Genomic DNA, 20641 nt, shown 5'->3' on the forward strand with positions numbered 1-20641 from the left:
CTTGAAGTTAAGCGTGATCTTCTACGGGGAACAAGAGAAAACATTTTGCACAGTGCTACAAGAGTTAGAGATGATTTCAAACTTTATTTCAATAATACATGATCAGTTCCTTGACAAGACACGTTTGTCACATTGTAGGTTATTTAACCTCATGCTAAAGTTCTGTCACTTGGTGTTGGTATTGTTAGGTATTGACAAATTAAAACAGTAATAATTGTACACATCACACAAGTAATGTAAAAATGTTTTTTCCATAATTGAATAACAAATTTATGTAATGCAATGATGTCAATTGGTCAAATTTAAATTTTCTCATTTATCATGGAACAATTTGCTAATAATTTATTATATGCTATAGGTTATTAAAATCAATACGTTTCGCTTTTTTTGACATATTTACTAATACAAATTTTACATTTTCCGCCTAAAGAGTCTTTTATAAGTCCAATTAATTGTGGTTCTTGGAAATACGGTTGCCAATGAAATCGTAAGGATTACATAATGTTTCTTTATATATATATATATACGATTGTTAATTCAGGTGCTTTTAAAGTTGTTTGTTCGTACTTATACAAATGTGGACTTAGTATTCCGACACACGCATTGCAAGACAATTTTTTTATAATTACTATTTCTTTACAAATTGTCTTTCATTTAAGTATGGCCACCAAGTATTCTTTTACCAAAGTGATATTAGGTAAATATACCATTTTTTTCTTAAGTTTAATTTTTTCATTAAAGTAACTGTACTACTAAATGATTTTACCGAGCAAATTTTTTCTCTAGAATTATTTTGTTACGTACAAATGAGTTCTTAGTACTACACGTTACTTACAGCGTGCAATTCTTTTATTGTATCACTTTGGTTATAATAACAATGTAACGTACAAATATTTTCTTACCTGATCTTCATCTCCTTCCGTTGAGTAACTGATTCGTTATCCATCGTGTTGGTAGACTCCCTCGGAGTTTCTTGGTCACTCAAAAACTCGAACAAATCAAAGTACCATAAAGATTGATTGTAAACATCATCGGCCCCAGACCCAGAACGTGTAGAATTCCTTACTTTAGCCAATTCTTTCCGGTATACCGACCTCAAATGATTACTTTTTTTGTGATTATATCTCTGTTGGCCGCGATGTCAACCTCTTTGCAGTTTTGCACAAATGCATCATACACTTGACTCTTTTTGTCCCTCTCGCTATATTCTTTTGATTTGACCCGCCACAAACACGGAAAGAACTTGTACAGATCAATGAACTCCGTTTGAAATTCACTTAAACCCTGTCCAAATCGGTCACACTGTTCCGGCACAAATACCGAGGGAGAACTGAGCCCTGTGTACGAAGAAAACGGAGGAAGTGTCCACACGCTACGACAAGTATGTGCAGGTCGACTAAACTGCGTGGTCATAAATGCTCTTGGCCACAGTTTTCCTTCTCCGTGTTCTGTCTCCGCGCAGTTCACAAAACTGCGCAGTTATCCTGTCTACACGCTACGTCTTGTCTACAACGATGTGACCTGCGCAGGTAAATAGTTGCTGGAAACGCGTGTGGATCGGCCTTAAGATTTTCTACCTGCCTGTTTTAAACCGTAAACAAGACCATGACTGAGCCTTTAACCTTTGGAGATACTAAAATAAATAAGTACAATCAGGTTACTTGTTCACACAGACATTTTTACTGCTATTATTCTTATTCCATCACACAACTAGAAACATAGAACATACTAGATGCACAATATTCATATCAAGAGCAAAACTGCCCTTGTCAGCATTACTAGCATAACAAGCGTACACTAGCCTACATTATTTCATTGCTAAATTCAACAAAAACAACCAAACTCTTTATACCTATAACAAACATAAAATTAATCGTTACTATTAATTTAAGTAGATATCTAAGAAAAAGTTATTTTTGACAAAATTTTTATTCAATATTAGTAGTATATAATAGGGGCTCCTGAAACAGGATTCAGGATGTAGTTGTGGTGTCGGCGTCCGCCATCTTGGATTGTGACGTCACGGCGGCCATTTGTGACTCAAAATTTCCCGTTTTCGAGGTAAAAATTCCCGTTTCGAGGTAAAAATTCCCGTTTCGAGGGATAATTAGGATTTCGAAAAACCACAAAAGTCGTTTTGCCTTAAAAACCACGAAATGTCCATATGTAGGCTTAAGCATCCATGTCTACAGCCTACGATAAGCCTCTGACGTCATCATGGATAATGACGTCACCGTTGCAGTTTCCGTTACGCCTGCCATCTTGAAAATCCGCAATTTTTTTGTTAGAAAATCGGATTTTTTTTTAAATCATAAAAAAATTTAAATAATCGAATTAAATAAAAATCTTAAAAACCACTGTTGCAGTTAAGTTACGTTCGCCATCTTGGATTATATAAAAGTTGCATATTTCGTTACACCCACCATCTTGGTTGAGTACCATGTCATTCTTACACTTTACGTTACGACCGACATATTGGATCCTATTAAGGTTGCAATTATCGTTATGGTCGCCATCTTGAAATTTAGACGCCATCTTGGAAATCCGTATTTTTTATGTTAGAAAATCGGGAAAAATTCCAAAATTCATCAAAAAAATAACTTAATAGAATTCTGATTGATTATATCGATTCCCATCCTTGGTTAAAAACCGGTGAGGGAAAAAAATAAAAAAAAAACATCAGATCCTTCCTCCACAGAAGCCACCTACAGACTGACCTACCACCAATATCAAGGTATATATCGTTACCACCAATACCAAGGTATACATCGTCAGCTGGTATGACGTCATGTCCGCCATCTTGTCTTCGTCCACTGGAGACCGTCATCTTGTTTTCGTCTGTTAGTGTTCTGGTGACATGTTGATATAATTTTCTGTTCTCCATACCTTTAACCTCGACTGTTGGCATTGAACTTTGTCATTGACCTTGAAACTTGACCTTGAACTTTGACATTGACCTTGAACTTGAAACTTGATCTTGGGCTTTGACCTTGACCTTAAAATTTGACCTTGGCCTTAAAATTTGACCTTGTCCTTGAAATTTGACCTTGACCTTGAAATTTGACATTGACCTTGAAATTTGACATTGACCTTGAAATTTGACCTTGACGCCCATCATGGATCCGTAATTTTATGTTCAGTGCATGCTACCAGGAGCTACCACATGCTAGTGGTCATTGCTACCATCTTGTTTTCGTCTGCTGGAGGTTACCATCTTGTGTGTACTCGTCTTACCATCATGCTAGTTTTATTCCAACCTGCTACAGTGCAGTAATCATGTATTATTACTGAGGTGACCACCATCTTGAAATTTGACAGCCATCTTGAAATCATGTAATAATTTAGCTAGAAATGCGGGAAAAATTCCAAATTGTCTCCGCAAAAATCAATTATTAATTTACAAATTGAATGGATGGATTCCTGTCCACGGTTAGATTCTTGACCAGTGAAAGTTGTAACTATACATTAAATAAATTTTAGATTCTGTTTTCCATTACCTTTCGCGGAGTTTATTAATCATTCACTCTACGAAAAACAACTCAAGTCAATATACCTGACCAACGAATTAATACAGTGCCGATTAGCCTATTATAAAAGTCTAATTTTTCAATAATCTGAATAACCTATAAGCCGTTCATGTACAAAGCCACACATATATAGAACAATTGTCTTCAGTCCATAAGACAGAGTCATGTCATTATCAGACGTATAGGCTAGTCATTTCAGGACCGCATGACATTCGTCGTTAGCTAATTATATTCAGTTAACCCATCGTGACATTTTTATACATTCTAAAGGACCAAGTGACCTTGAAAAATATATTTTAGTAACTGCAAAAGGTTTTAAACTAATAAATATTCAATCACTACATTTTGTACTACGCGCAATCAACAAAAAGGAAGCACCGACAACGAAAAGGCAGCACCGACAACAAAAATGCAGCTCATTTGGAAGCAGCGACAACGTAAAGGCAGCACCGCCAACGAAAAAGCAGCTCATTTGGAAGCGCCGACAACGAAAAGGCAGCACCGCCAACGAAAAAGCAGCTCATTTGGAAGCGCCGACAACGAAAAGGCAGCACCGCCAACAAAAAGGTAGCACATTTTGAAGCACCGACAACGAAAATGCAGCACCGACAACAAAAAGACAGCTCGTTTGGAAGCACCGACAACGTAAAGGCAGCACCGCCAACGAAAAGGCAGCTCATTTGGAAGCGCCGACAACGAAAAGGCAGCACCGCCAACAAATAGACAGCACATTTGGTAGCACCGCCATCGAAAAGGCGGCACATTTGGAAGCATCGACAACGAAAAGGCAACATCATCATCGAAAAGGCAGCTCATTTGTCATTGACTCCAATATTCATTGGCTCCAATATTCATTGTCTGCAATATTCATTGTCTCCATGAATTCGCTCGCTCCAATATTCATTGGCTCCAATATTCATTGACTCCAATATGCATTGTCTCCAATACTCATCGGCTCCAATATTTATTGGCTCCAATAATCATTGACTCCAATATTCATTGGCTTCAATATCATTGGCTCCATGAATTCGCTCTCTCCAATATTCATTGGCTCCAATATGCATTGTCTCCAATACTCATCGGCTCCAATATTCGTCGGCTCCAATATTCATTGGCTCCAATATTCATTGGATCCAATATTCATTAGCTCCAATATTAATTGGCTTCAATATCCATTGGCTTCAATTGCTCCAAATGTTCCAATATTCATTGGCTCCAATATTCATTGGCTCCATTAATTCGCTCTCTCCAATATTCATTGGCTCCAATATTAATCGTCTCCTATATTCATGGGCTCCAATATTCATTCGCTCCAGTATTTATTGGCTCCAACAGTATACATAAAATACATACATACATAAAATTCTGGCTTTTACTAGAACTCTATTTTTGCTCAACAATGATAAGTTTACAAGCTAGCAGAATCTATTTATGTATTTTTTGTAAAAAAAAATTTTAAATTTTTAATTAATTTATTTTTATTTTTATTTTGTTTTATGATATCAAAGAAAACGTGTGGCCATTTCCTCCGAGTGCTTCTGATTAATCTGGTTATAATTATGGTGGTTATCTCCGTGAGGTCCTGATTATTCTTGCCAATATTATGATGGTTTTCTCCGTGAGCTCCTGATTATTCTTGCCGATATTATGGTTGCTTTCTCCGTGTGCTCCTGATTATTCTTGTCAATATTTTGATAATTTTTCCCGTGTTCTTGCGATCATTCCTGTGGTTTCTTCAAGTGCTTCTGACTATTCTGAGAAACCGCTCTCTGCGTGGATTTTTATGTCTAATGAGACATGGCATTTTATTTAGAGTTACAATTAATTCGATAATTTCTGCTACTAAATCAAAACTTGTAATATTTTTATCAGGTGGAATTTAAAAAAAAATATCATTACTCAGTCAAATTAATAATATGCTTTGAGAAATCTGTGAAACACTGACTGGAAGAACAAACTTCCTTTTCCTTGGAGTCTAGCAAAGCCATCGTTCTATTGCGATCGATAGTGAGCATCCCGCATCCCGCATAAAAGAAATAAATATTATTTACCTGCAAGCCACACGTGATGTCATCTGATGACAATAATCGACACTACTTTAAACAGGTTATTTTGCATGAGATAAATTAACTCTTACCACTGAATAGTGCTATTGTAGTCAGTTAGAGACATGAAGTTTCGTAGCCGCGCGTCCAATTAGACAAGCAGTCTCGTAACCATGCGTTCTGGAAGCTTCGTAGTCCTATAGCCTCGCGATCACGTAACCTTGAAGACTTGCAATCGCATAGTCTCGTAACCTCATGGTTCGTAGTCTCGTAGTCATGATACATTGGAGCCTCGTAGACTTGAAGCTAAGTAAGCAAGTAGCCTTATAATCTTATAAAATAATGCTGATGGTGCAGATGGTGCAAAAGAGAAAATTCCGACGTAGACAGATGTGACAATTGGAGCCTTGTAGACGAGTAGCTTCGTAGTCAAGTAGTCATGCAGACTTGTATTCCTGTATTCACGCAGTCACGTAAACTCGTTTTCTGGAGGCTTCATAGCTCTTTAGCCTCGCAGTCTCGTAAAATTGAAGATTTGTAGTCACGTAGTCTCGTAACCTCATGGCTCGTAGTCGCGTAGAGATGATGTCTTAGGACCTCGTAGAATTGTAGTCTCGCAGTCTTGCTACCATGCGTTCTGGAAGCTTCGTAGTCCTATAGCCTCGCGATCACGTAACCTTGAAGACTCGCAATCGCATTGACTCGTAACCTCGTGGGTCGTAGTCTCGTAGTCATGATGCATTGGAGCCTCGTAGACTTAAAGCTACGTAAGCAAGCAGCCTTGTAACTTATAACATAATGCTGATGGAGCAGTTGGAGGAAAAGAGAAAATTCCGTTGAAGACAGATGCGACAACAGGAGCCTTGTAGACGAGTAGCTTTGTAGTCAAGTACTCATGCAGACTTGTAGTCTTGTATCCTCGCAGTCACGTAAACTTGTGTACTAGAAGCTTCGTAGCTCTGTAGCCTCGCAAGCCATGTATAACTTGAAACCAGCTAGATCATTTTAGACTCGTAGCCATGTGGCCTCATAGTCTCTTAGACTCGAAGAATTCTAGCCAAATATATTTGGAGTCAAAAGACTTTTGGAACCAAAAGACTGTTGGTGTCAATGACTGATGGAGCCAATGAATATTGGAGCCAATGACTATAGGAGCCAAAAGACTGTTGGAATCAAAAGACTGGTGGAGCCTTTTGGAGCCTGTTGGAGCATTTGGAGCAATTGGAGCCAATTGATATTGGAGCCAATGAATATTGGAGACAATTAATATTGGAGCCAATGAATATTGGAGACAATTAATATTGAAGCCAATGAATATTGGAGACAATGAATATTGTAGCCAATGAATATTGTAGCTAATGAATATTGGAGCCAATGAATATTGGAGCCAATGAATATTGGAGTGAATGAATATTGGAGCCCATGAATATAGGAGACGATTAATATTGGAGCCAATGAATATTGGAGCGAGCGAATTAATGGAGCCAATGAATATTAGAGCCAATGAATATTGGAGCATTTGGAGCAATTGAAGCCAATGAATATTGGAGACGATGAATATTGGAGCCAATGAATATTGGAGCCAATGAATATTGGAGCCAATGAATATTGGAGCCAATGAATATTGGAGTAAATTATTATTGGAGCAAACGAATGTTGGAGCCGATGAGTATTGGAGACAATGCATATTGGAGTCAATGAATATTGGAGCCAATGAATATTGGAGCCAATGAATATTGGAGCCAATGAATATTAAAGCCAATGAATATTGGAGCCAATGAATATTGGAGCGAGCGAATTCATGCAGCTAATGAATATTGGAGTCAATGACAAATGTGCTGCCTTTTCGATGATGATGTCGCCTTTTCGTTGTCGATGCTTCCAAATGTGCTGCCTTTTCGTTGGCGGTGCTGCCTGTTCGTTGGCGGTGCTGCCTGTTCGTTGGCGGTGCTGCCTTTTCGTTGGCGGTGCTGCCTTTTCTTTATCGGCGCTTCCCAATGAGCTGCCTTTTCGTTGGCGGTGCTGCCTTTACGTTGTCGGTGCTTCCAAATGAGCTGTATTTTTGTTGTCGGTGCTGCCTTTTCGTTGTCGGTGCTTCCAAATGAGCTGTATTTTTGTTGTTGGTGCTGCCTTATCGTTGTCGGCGCTTCCAAATGAGCTACCTTTTTGTTGGCGGTGCTGCCTTTTCGTTGTCGGCGCTTCCTTTTTGTTAATAAGCGTAGTACAAAATGTAGTGTTTGAATATTTACTAGTTTAAAACCTCTTGGTGTTACTAAAATATTTTTCAAGGTCACTTGGTCCTTTATAATGTATAAAAATATCACGATAGATTAATTGAATATAATTAGCTAACGACGAAGGTCATGCGGTCCTGAAATGACTAGCCTATACGTCTGATAATGACATGACTCTGTCTCATTGACTGAGGACAATTGGTCTATATGTGTGGCTTTGTACATGAACGGTTTATATGTTATTCATATTATTGAAAAATTAGACTTTTATAATAGGCTAATCGGCAGTGTATTAATTCGTTGGTTAGGTATATTGACTTGAGTTGTTTTTCGTAGAGTGAATGATTAATAAACTCCGCGAAAGGTAATGGAAAACAGAATCTCAAATTTATTAAATAATTAGTTACAACTGTCACTGGTCAAGAATCTAACCGTGGACAGGAATCCAACCATTCAATTTGTAAATTAATAATTGATTTTTACGGAGACAATTTGGAATTTTTCCCGCATTTCTAGCTAAATAATTACATGATTTCAAGATGGTGGTCAAATTTCAAGATGGTGGGCACCTCAGTTATAATAAATGATTACTGCACTGTAGCAGGTTGGAATAAAACTAGCATGATGGTAAGACGAGTACACACAAGATGGTGACCTCCAGCAGACGAAAACAAGATGGTAGCAATGACCACTAGCATGTGGTAGCTCCTGGTAGCATGTACTGAACAAAAAATGACGGATCTATGATGGGGGTCAAAGTCAAAGATCAAGGTCAAGGTCAAATTTCAAGGTCAAGGTCAAAGTTCAATGTCAGGGTCAAAGTTCAAGGTCAATGACAAAGTTCAATGCCAACAGTCTAGGTTAAAGGTATGGAGATCAGAAAATTATATCAAATTGTCGCCAGAACACTCTAGCAGACGAAAACAAGATGACGGGTCCAGTGGACGAAGACAAGATGGCGGACATGACGTCATACCAGCTGAAAATATATACCTTGATATTGGTGGCAGGTCAGTCTGTAGGTGGCTTCTGTGGGGGAAGGATCTGATGTTTTTTTTTTGTTTTTTTCCCTTACCGGTTTCGAACCAAGGACGAGAATCTATATAATCAATCAGTATTCTATTAAGTTAATTTTTTAATGAATTTTGGAATTTTTCCCGATTTTCTAACAAAAATTACGGATTTCCAAGATGACATCTAAATTTCAAGATGGCGACCATAACGATAATTGCAACGTTAATAGGATCCAATATGTCGGTCGTAACGTAAAGTGTAAGAATGACATGGTACTCAACCAAGATGGCGGGTGTAACGAAATATGCAACATTTATATAATCCAAGATGGCGAACGTAACGATAACTGCAACAGTGGTTTTTAGATTTTTATTTAATTCGATTACTTAAATTTTTTTTGATTTAAAAAAAAAATCCGATTTTCTAACAAAAAAAAATTGCTGTTTTTCAAGATGGCAGGCGTAACGGGAACTGCAACTGTGACGTCATTATCCATGATGACGTCAGAGGCTTATCGTAGGCTGTAGACATGGATGCTTAAGCCTACATATGGACATTTCGTGGTTTTTAAGGAAAACGACTTTTGTGGTTTTTCGAAATGCTATTTTTCCCTCGAAACTGGTATTTTCCCCTGGAAAACGGGAAATTTTGAGTCATTTTGAGTCAATTTGGAGGAATTTTGAGTCAAAAATGGCCGCCGTGACGTCACAATCCAAGATGGCGAACGCCGACACCACAACCACATCCTGAATCCTGTTTCAGGAGCCCCTATTATATACTACTAATATTAGAAATTTCGAAATTACTTAATTGCTGCAATATATTTTTATATTTAGAGAGTTATGGTGATTTTTTATCTTCTTTTTTTTAATACATAAAATTTTATTTTTTTGTTTCAATTTGGCTTATTATCGAACTCGGCCAAGATTTACCACCATTATATTTTATGTAAAAATCTGACAGTAATAACGGTAGTAATTTTCTTCATAAAATAAGTTTGAAATACATATATAATTTTTATATTTGAGGTTGGTTTTGCAATTTAGGGACAGTGAAACGACAAACAAAGTAACTGTTGTCACTACTGCGCAAGGTAGACTTCTTCAAAATCTAACTAAAACTCAAGGAAACAGTTCTGAATGACTCCGACACACTGCGTGGTGCCTCCACTGGTACGGGCTGACGGGACACGCAGGTTTCCTCGGTCTGCGCAGAAGCACCTCGTCCTGAAGGAGGCGCTGAGGATGGCATCGGGCCGGCGCAAGGCCGCACCCAGCGAGGAGATGCGGCAGCTGAAGAAGGAGCTGGGCGCGTCGTCGGCCGGCGGCCACTCTGAGCTCCTGCTGGGCGTGCCACGCAACTTCTCGCGGCAGAGCGCGCGCTTCGAGCTGCCCATGGACAGCCGTGCCCTCGAGAGTAGGTTCCCTTCGTGAGCCAAGTATGCAGTCGACTGCGTGCAAGCTGCGCAGTAGATAATTATTGGAGGGAATTTCGGACATCTTATTTACCAATAGAACTGTCGAGATGTGTCTCATGATGGTGTGCAACTGACCCAGTGTTGTCATAAAAGTCACAGCACACTGTACATTTGCTTTTGAGCAACTGCTTCTGTGTTGCAATGGCAGACACAATTTATTTTTCTAACTGGTGCTTGCTGCTTTAAAAAAGGCAATGTAAATCACTCATTCTGGTGAAATGTCCCCAGGACACATCGTAAATAAGTTACAAATGGACTTCTACCATCAAAGTTATGCACTTCAGAACACTCGTAGCTTTGTACCTCTCATAATATTGGATAGCACAGAAAACCATTGTTATGTTCTATCATCAATAACATATGTAACACAAACTAATAAAACTGCATGTATAAAATTCTAACTGTAAACACACGTACTGTTTTTGAACTGTGTTAATTTTTAATTCATGTTTGTATTTGTTACAGCGATGAAGCCCATTGAGTATGTCGAGAAACACGTTTTGATTTCCAGTGGGTCTTTGCTCCTCTACAACAGAGTGTTCAACAGACACAAAGAAGAACTGGATGAAGATGAAAGTGAACGAAAAATTTTGGGCAAGGTTAGATGCATTTCAATTTTCCTTTATAGTCATAAGTAGTATGTGAATGACGGTCCGGAAACAGGCCTCAGGCGGTGGTGGTGGTGTCGGTGTCCGCCATCTTGGATTGTGACGTCACGGCGGCCATCTTGGATGGTTGTGACCTTGACCTTTGACCTTGAATTTGATCCTCAAAATCCGCCAAAATTGGGCAAAATTTGCCCCAAAATTCCTCAAAAATCGCCAAAATTTCCATTTCTGTGGAAAAAAGTTCCGCCAAAAAATTTCAAAAAATTCCACAAATTAAAAATTTCTCTTTTCGAGGGAAAAATTTCCCGTTTCGAGGGAAAAATTCCCGTTTTTAGTCCTTAAAAATCCCAGCGGCTGAAAATTCCTAAAACTGGCTTAAGCATCCTTAACTCAAGCCTCAGTTAAGCCATTTCTAGGAATAAGGATACCATGACCGCCATCTTGGATTATGTCGCCACCGTTGCAATTTTAGTTACGGTCGCCATCTTTAAATTTATTATCTGATTTTAATGAATTTTTTTTAAAACTTATAAAAAAATTCAAATAATAAAATTTTAATAAAAAATATTTAAAAAACAAACATTTACGACACGGAGCTCGGAGTCCGCGGTTCGAACCCGGTGGGTGCAAAAAAAAATTAAAAATGACGACAGATCCTTCCCCCTAGGTGGCTGCTGGCAGACTGACCCCCACCACTTTTACCAATGCACATATACCATCAGGTAGTATGACGTCATGTCCGCCATCTTGTCTTCGATGCTGGAAGCCAACATCATTGTATCGTCGGCTAGAGTGCGCTAGCACCATGCTAGTTTAATTCTTACCCACTAGAGTGCAGTAATAATTTATTACTGTGACACCCGCCATCTTGTCATTTGGCCGCCATCTTGAAAATCCGTAATTATTTAGCTAGAAATTCGGGAAAAGTTCCAAAATTCATTAAATAAATCACTCATTAATTTACATATTGATTCGATCGATTCCCGTCCTCGGTTCGATACCCGATCGTTGCAATAATGTTTAATCTTATGTAAAAAAAATAATTTAAATAAACCATGTTCAACATTCGTAAAGAGACTCTAAATCCTCTACGGCCGACATCCTATCAGACATCAAGACCACCATATTGGAAATGTATAATTTTAATGCTAGAGATCCGGGAAAAAGTTCAGAAATCATTAAATAAATTTCCGATCTATATACTGATTAATTAGATCGACTAAGGTCCTTGGTACGATTTAGGATGATGCAAAAAAATTAAATATAACATCAATTTAACATAAAAGTAACAGGTTCGAGGAATTAAACACCGCAAGTTCTTTTACAAACATAATATTTATTACATAATTTCTATTCTACTACAGGATCACTTACGAAAGCCAGCAATCTTATAATCATTTAGTTCCGCAGCGGTGTGAAATGACTAATTCTTAGCGCCAATCGGTTTATACTAGACAGAGTCCAGCCAGAACCTTTACAGACATAGTCCACCTCTTCTTGACAGAGTTTCTGGATATCGTTTTTAACAGTTTGCTTCAAATCGTTAGAACTGTAAATTACTGCAGCCGATGTCTTGAATGCACACTTCTTCACTTTGTCATCGAACGGATATGGCTTTCCATATATACAGTCCAACCACAAGTTATATTTCAAAGGTCCGTTTGTTGCTACATCATCAGTAAGCTGATTGATTATCTTCTGTCTGATATCGTCAAGAAAATTACAACTGTCCTTCGACTCACCGAACGTATTTAGATAATAGTAGTCTTTCAACGTTCCACGAAATGCAGACTGCGCCAAGTAGAAGCCATTTCGTTCACTTGTAATGCTCCGAACACAGTCTTAGGTTTAGTTCCATGTTCAGACGTCTTAACAATCGGTTGCTGAGCATCTGTTTTTTTGGTTGTACACTTTCGTGTCTCCAATCTAAAGCGAGGAGTCGAAATGTCGGCAGGTAGTTCAGCAGTAGGAGCACAGACTCCACCTTTACATTTTTTCGCATGATGTCGCAAACTATCGATTCGAGTAAACCATTTAAGGCACTCATCACATCGAAACTTTATACGAGAAGGATTCTTTTTGCATTTGCTCCGCTCATGACTTCGTGCATCATGGAAAAATGCGAACGACGTATCACAGTAGCTGCAAGGATACCGTGCTGATGTAGACGAACCTTTCAGACCCGATCCAGATATGGACGTTGCAACAGTAGTACCATTTCCAGGCATACTCTTATGAACATCGATGCATCGCTGTTGCACCGAAACCTTTACTTTCTGCCGCACAGCAGGACCTTTACATGCCTTCATGTGCGTTTTCATATTATCTTTTCTGGCAAACTGCTTATGACATTTCTCACAAACAAACATTTTACGATATAGGTTCTTGACACATTCGCTCCTCTCGTGTCGCCGAGCATTGCTGTTGTTTGAGAAAATCTTGTCGCAGTAACAACACCGATGTTCGCTAGTTGTCAAATCAGCATCCATTGAAGTCTCCATCGAGGTCGTATCGTCGATCGTCGTGGTTTCCTGCACATCCAGCTCAGTAGTTATTAAGCTATCTTCTGCTGGTGGTATCACATCTATTGAAATCTCCTCCAATGTTGACGTCGTCGTCGTTGCCAACGAGATCTGCTCCAACATCGTCGGCGCTGACGTCATGGTTCCCGTAGTCGATGGTACAACCTCCGAGTTCAACGTTAAAGACGGTAAAGATGCCATCGAGTTCGCAAGAACAGGTAATTACGCGATTTATGCACCAGATTAAACAATCTAGGTGATCCTTACACCGCCGTCGTCAGAAACAAACTGAGCGTCCTGCTGTCTAGGACTCGCTTATATACATGCACCGGATGGAATAATACGCTAATCAAATCAAGAATAATTTATTATAATACTAGAGTCAAAACAACATTAAAAAAATAGAAGCACCATCAAAAAAAAAAGGAAGCACACTTGGAAGCGCCGACAACGAAAAGGCAGCACATTTGGAAGCACCGACAACGAAAAGGCAGCACATTTGGAAGCACCGACAACGAAAAGGCAGCACATTTGGAAGCACCGACAACGAAAAGGCAGCACCGAAAACGAAAAGGCAGCACATTTGGAAGCACCATCAACGTAAAGGCAGCACATTTGGAAGCACCGACAACGAAAAGGCAGCACATTTGGAAGCACCGACAACGAAAAGGCAGCACCGACAACGAAAAGGCAGCACATTTGGAAGCACCGACAACGAAAAGGCAGCACATTTGGAAGCACCGACAACGAAAAGGCAGCACCGACAACGAAAAGGCAGCACATTTGGAAGCACCGACAAAGAAAAGGCAGCACCGACAACGAAAAGGCAGCACATTTGGAAGCACCGACAACGAAAAGGCCGCACCGACAACGAAAAGGCAGCACATTTGGAAGCACCGACAACGAAAAGGCAGCACCGACAACGAAAAGGCAGCACATTTGGAAGCACCGACAACGAAAAGGCCGCACCGCCAACGAAAAGGAAGCACATTTGGAAGCACCGACAACGAAAAGGCAGCACCGCCAACGAAAAGGAAGCACATTTGGAAGCACCGACAAAGAAAAGGCAGCACCGCCAACGAAAAGGAAGCACATTTGGAAGCACCGACAACGAAAAGGCAGCACCGACAACGAAAAGGCAGCACATTTGGAAGCACCGACAAAGAAAAGGCAGCACCGACAACGAAAAGGCAGCACATTTGGAAGCACCGACAACGAAAAGGCCGCACCGACAACGAAAAGACAGCACATTTGGAAGCACCGACAACGAAAAGGCAGCACCGACAACGAAAAGGCAGCACATTTGGAAGCACCGACAACGAAAAGGCCGCACCGCCAACGAAAAGGCAGCACATTTGGAAGCACCGACAACGAAAAGGCAGCACCGACAACGAAAAGGCAGCACATTTGGAAGCACCGACAACGAAAAGGCCGCACCGCCAACGAAAAGGAAGCACATTTGGAAGCACCGACAACGAAAAGGCAGCACCGCCAACGAAAAGGAAGCACATTTGGAAGCACCGACAAAGAAAAGGCAGCACCGCCAACGAAAAGGAAGCACATTTGGAAGCACCGACAACGAAAAGGCAGCACCGCCAACGAAAAGGAAGCACATTTGGAAGCACCGACAAAGAAAAGGCAGCACCGCCAACGAAAAGGAAGCACATTTGGAAGCACCGACAACGAAAAGGCAGCACCATCGACGAAAAGGAAGCACATTAATTTGTCATTGACTCCAATATTCATTGGCTCCAATATTCATTAGCTCCAATATTCATTGGCTCCAATATTCATTGACTCCAATATCCATGAGCTCCAATATCAATTGGCTCGAATTGCTCCAAAAGGTTCCATCAGCCTTTTGGCTCCAACAGTTTTTTGGCTCCGATAGTCATTGGCTCCAATAGTCTTTGGCTACAATATTCATTGGCTCCAATAATCATTGACTGCAATATTCATTGGTTCCAATATTCATTGGCTCCAATATTCATTGGCTCCAATATTCAATGGCTCCAATATTCATTGACTCCAATATTCATTGGCTCCATCAGTCATTGACAACTACAGTCTTTTGGTCCCAAAAGTCTTTTGGCTCCAAATATATTAGGCTAGAATTCTTCGAGTCTAAGAGACTATGAGACCACATGGTTACAGAACTACGTGACTACGAATCTTCAAGTTTACGAGACTGCGAGGCTACAGAGCTACGAAGCCTCTAGTACACAGGTTTACGTGACTGCGAGGATACAGGACTACCAGTCTGCATGAGTACTTGACTACGAAGCTACTCGTCTACAAGGCTACAATTACAGCATCTGTTTTCGTCAGAATTTTCTCTTTTGCTCCAACTGCACCACCAGCATTATGTTATAAGATTACAAGGCCGCTTGCTTACGTAGCTTCAAGTCTACGAGGATACTTGGATACGTAGCTTCAATTCTACGAGGTCCTAAGACTTCATGACTACGCGACTTCGAGCCATGAGGTTACGAGATTACGTGACTACGAATCTTCATGTTTACGAGACTGCGAGGCTACAGAGCTACGAAGCCTCTAGAAAACGAGTTTACGTGACTGCGTGGATACAGGAATACAAGTCTGCATGAGTTCTTGACTACGAAGCTACTCGTCTGCAAGGCTCCAATTGACACATCTGTCTTCGATGGAATTTTCTCTTTTGCTACATCTACACCATCAGCATTATGTTATAAGATTACAAAGCTACTTGCTTACGTAGCTTCAAGTCTACGAGGCTCCAATACATCATGACTACGAGACTACGAACCATGAGGTTACGAGACTATGCGATTGCAAGTCTTCAAGGTTACGTCATCGCGAGGCTATAGGACTACGAAGCTTCCAGAACGCATGGTTACGAGAATGCATGACTAATTGACCGCATGGCTACGAAACTTTATGTCTCTAACTGACTACAATAGCACTATTCAGTGGTGAGAGTTAATTTATTTCATGCAAAGGTACTTGCTGCAAGCAGTTCCGCTTTTCAACATCAGATGACGTCATGTTTTGCTTGCAGGTAAAATAATATTTATTTATTTTATGCGGGATGCGGGTTGTTCACTATCGGTCGCATAAGAAGAATGCCATCGATAGTCTTCAAGGAGAAGGAAGTTCGTCCTTCCTGCTAGTGCTTCTCAGATTTCTCACGGTCCGCCATCTTGGATTGCGACGTCACGGCTGCCATCTTGGATGGGTGTGACTTTGACCTTTGACCGAAACCGCAGGAATGATCGCAAGCACACGGATTAACCATCATAATATTGATAAGAATAATCAGGAGCACACGGAGAAAACCATCATAATATTGGCAAGAATAATCTGGAGCACACGGAGAAAAACGACACATGTTTTCTTTGATATCATAAAATTACAGGAAAAAAATATTTAAAAATAAAAATAAATTAATAAAAAAATTTAAAATAAAAACAAAAAATACATAAAATTCTGGCTTGTACTAGAACTCTATCTTTGCTCAACAATGATAAGTTTACAAGCTAGCAGAATCAGTTTATGTATTTTTTGTTTTTATTTTAAATTTTTTTATTAATTTATTTTTATTTTTAAATATTTTTTTCCTGTAATTTTATGAAATCAAAGAAAACATGTGTCGTTTTTCTCCGTGTGCTCCAGATTATTCTTGCCAATATTATGATGGTTTTCTCCGTGTGCTCCTGATTATTCTTATCAATATTATGATGGTTAATCCGTGTGCTTGCGATCATTCCTGCGGTTTCGGTCAAAGGTCAAAGTCACACCCATCCAAGATGGCAGCCGTGACGTCGCAATCCAAGATGGCGGACCGTGAGAAATCTGAGAAGCACTAGCAGGAAGGACGAACTTCCTTCTCCTTGAAGACTATCGATGGCATTCTTCTTATGCGACCGATAGTGAACAACCCGCATCCCGCATAAAATAAATAAATATTATTTTACCTGCAAGCAAAACATGACGTCATCTGATGTTGAAAAGCGGAACTGCTTGCAGCAAGTACCTTTGCATGAAATAAATTAACTCTCACCACTGAATAGTGCTATTGTAGTCAGTTAGAGACATAAAGTTTCGTAGCCATGCGGTCAATTAGTCATGCATTCTCGTAACCATGCGTTCTGGAAGCTTCGTAGTCCTATAGCCTCGCGATGACGTAACCTTGAAGACTTGCAATCGCATAGTCTCGTAACCTCATGGTTCGTAGTCTCGTAGTCATGATGTATTGGAGCCTCGTAGACTTGAAGCTACGTAAGCAAGTAGCTTTGTAATCTTATAACATAATGCTGATGGTGTAGATGTAGCAAAAGAGAAAATTCCATCGAAGACAGATGTGTCAATTGGAGCCTTGCAGACGAGTAGCTTCGTAGTCAAGAACTCATGCAGACTTGTATTCCTGTATCCACGCAGTCACGTAAACTCGTTTTCTAGAGGCTTCGTAGCTCTGTAGCCTCGCAGTCTCGTAAACATGAAGATTCGTAGTCACGTAATCTCGTAACCTCATGGCTCGAAGTCGCGTAGTCATGAAGTCTTAGGACCTCGTAGAATTGAAGCTACGTATCCAAGTATCCTCGTAGACTTGAAGCTACGTAAGCAAGCGGCCTTGTAATCTTATAACATAATGCTGGTGGTGCAGTTGGAGCAAAAGAGAAAATTCTGACGAAAACAGATGCTGTAATTGTAGCCTTGTAGACGAGTAGCTTCGTAGTCAAGTACTCATGCAGACTGGTAGTCCTGTATCCTCGCAGTCACGTAAACCTGTGTACTAGAGGCTTCGTAGCTCTGTAGCCTCGCAGTCTCGTAAACTTGAAGATTCGTAGTCACGTAGTTCTGTAACCATGTGGTCTCATAGTCTCTTAGACTCGAAGAATTCTAGCCTAATATATTTGGAGCCAAAAGACTTTTGGGACCAAAAGACTGTAGTTGTCAATGACTGATGGAGCCAATGAATATTGGAGTCAATGAATATTGGAGCCATTGAATATTGGAGCCAATGAATATTGGAGCCAATGAATATTGGAACCAATGAATATTGCAGTCAATGATTATTGGAGCCAATGAATATTGTAGCCAAAGACTATTGGAGCCAATGACTATCGGAGCCAAAAAACTGTTGGAGCCAAAAGGCTGATGGAACCTTTTGGAGCAATTCGAGCCAATTGATATTGGAGCTCATGGATATTGGAGTCAATGAATATTGGAGCCAATGAATATTGGAGCTAATGAATATTGGAGCCAATGAATATTGGAGTCAATGACAAATTAATGTGCTTCCTTTTCGTCGATGGTGCTGCCTTTTCGTCGATGGTGCTGCCTTTTCGTTGTCGGTGCTTCCAAATGTGCTTCCTTTTCGATGGCGGTGCTGCCTTTTCTTTGTCGGTGCTTCCAAATGTGCTTCCTTTTCGTTGGCGGTGCTGCCTTTTCGTTGTCGGTGCTTCCAAATGTGCTTCCTTTTCGTTGGCGGTGCTGCCTTTTCTTTGTCGGTGCTTCCAAATATGCTTCCTTTTCGTTGGCGGTGCTGCCTTTTCGTTGTCGGTGCTTCCAAATGTGCTTCCTTTTCGTTGGCGGTGCGGCCTTTTCGTTGTCGGTGCTTCCAAATGTGCTGCCTTTTCGTTGTCGGTGCTGCCTTTTCGTTGTCGGTGCTTCCAAATGTGCTGCCTTTTCGTTGGCGGTGCGGCCTTTTCGTTGTCGGTGCTTCCAAATGTGCTGCCTTTTCGTTGTCGGTGCTGCCTTTTCGTTGTCGGTGCTTCCAAATGTGCTGTCTTTTCGTTGTCGGTGCGGCCTTTTCGTTGTCGGTGCTTCCAAATGTGCTGCCTTTTCGTTGTCGGTGCTGCCTTTTCTTTGTCGGTGCTTCCAAATGTGCTGCCTTTTCGTTGTCGGTGCTGCCTTTTCGTTGTCGGTGCTTCCAAATGTGCTTCCTTTTCGTTGGCGGTGCTGCCTTTTCTTTGTCGGTGCTTCCAAATGTGCTTCCTTTTCGTTGGCGGTGCTGCCTTTTCGTTGTCGGTGCTTCCAAATGTGCTTACTTTTCGTTGGCGGTGCGGCCTTTTCGTTGTCGGTGCTTCCAAATGTGCTGCCTTTTCGTTGTCGGTGCTGCCTTTTCGTTGTCGGTGCTTCCAAATGTGCTGCCTTTTCGTTGTCGGTGCGGCCTTTTCGTTGTCGGTGCGGCCTTTTCGTTGTCGGTGCTTCCAAATGTGCTGCCTTTTCGTTGTCGGTGCTGCCTTTTCTTTGTCGGTCCTTCCAAATGTGCTGCCTTTTCGTTGTCGGTGCTGCCTTTTCGTTGTCGGTGCTTCCAAATGTGCTGCCTTTTCGTTGTCGGTGCTTCCAAATGTGCTGCCTTTTCGTTGTCGGTGCTGCCTTTTCGTTGTCGGTGCTGCCTTTTCGTTGTCGGTGCTGCCTTTTCGTTGTCGGTGCTTCCAAATGTGCTGCCTTTTCGTTGTCGGTGCTTCCAAATGTGCTGCCTTTACGTTGATGGTGCTTCCAAATGTGCTGCCTTTTCGTTGTCGGTGCTGCCTTTTCGTTGTCGGTGCTTCCAAATGTGCTGCCTTTTCGTTGTCGGTGCTTCCAAATGTGCTGCCTTTTCGTTGTCGGTGCTTCCAAATGTGCTGCCTTTTCGTTGTCGGCGCTTCCAAGTGTGCTTCCTTTTTTTTTGATGGTGCTTCTATTTTTTTAATGTTGTTTTGACTCTAGTATTATAATAAATTATTCTTGATTTGATTAGCGTATTATTCCATCCGGTGCATGTATATAAGCGAGTCCTAGACAGCAGGACGCTCAGTTTGTTTCTGACGACGGCGGTGTAAGGATCACCTAGATTGTTTAATCTGGTGCATAAATCGCGTAATTACCTGTTCTTGCGAACTCGATGGCATCTTTACCGTCTTTAACGTTGAACTCGGAGGTTGTACCATCGACTACGGGAACCATGACGTCAGCGCCGACGATGTTGGAGCAGATCTCGTTGGCAACGACGACGACGTCAACATTGGAGGAGATTTCAATAGATGTGATACCACCAGCAGAAGATAGCTTAATAACTACTGAGCTGGATGTGCAGGAAACCACGACGATCGACGATACGACCTCGATGGAGACTTCAATGGATGCTGATTTGACAACTAGCGAACATCGGTGTTGTTACTGCGACAAGATTTTCTCAAACAACAGCAATGCTCGGCGACACGAGAGGAGCGAATGTGTCAAGAACCTAT

The 20641-nt window shown here is 40.8% G+C and overlaps 1 protein-coding gene across 3 annotated transcripts in view; it reads left to right on the plus strand.

The window, feature by feature from the left end:
* LOC134527719 (uncharacterized) overlaps nt 1–20641 on the plus strand; it is a 260507-nt gene that overhangs the window by 229778 nt on the left and 10088 nt on the right. For all 3 annotated transcript variants that reach the window (XM_063360633.1, XM_063360632.1, XM_063360634.1), the window contains 2 exons: nt 10035–10236; nt 10763–10896. In XM_063360633.1, the coding sequence (XP_063216703.1) occupies nt 10035–10236; nt 10763–10896 (336 nt within the window). The remainder of the gene's footprint in view (nt 1–10034; nt 10237–10762; nt 10897–20641) is intronic.

Source organism: Bacillus rossius, chromosome 1, assembly GCF_032445375.1.
Source record: "Bacillus rossius redtenbacheri isolate Brsri chromosome 1, Brsri_v3, whole genome shotgun sequence".
NCBI classification, from domain to species: domain Eukaryota; kingdom Metazoa; phylum Arthropoda; class Insecta; order Phasmatodea; family Bacillidae; genus Bacillus; species Bacillus rossius.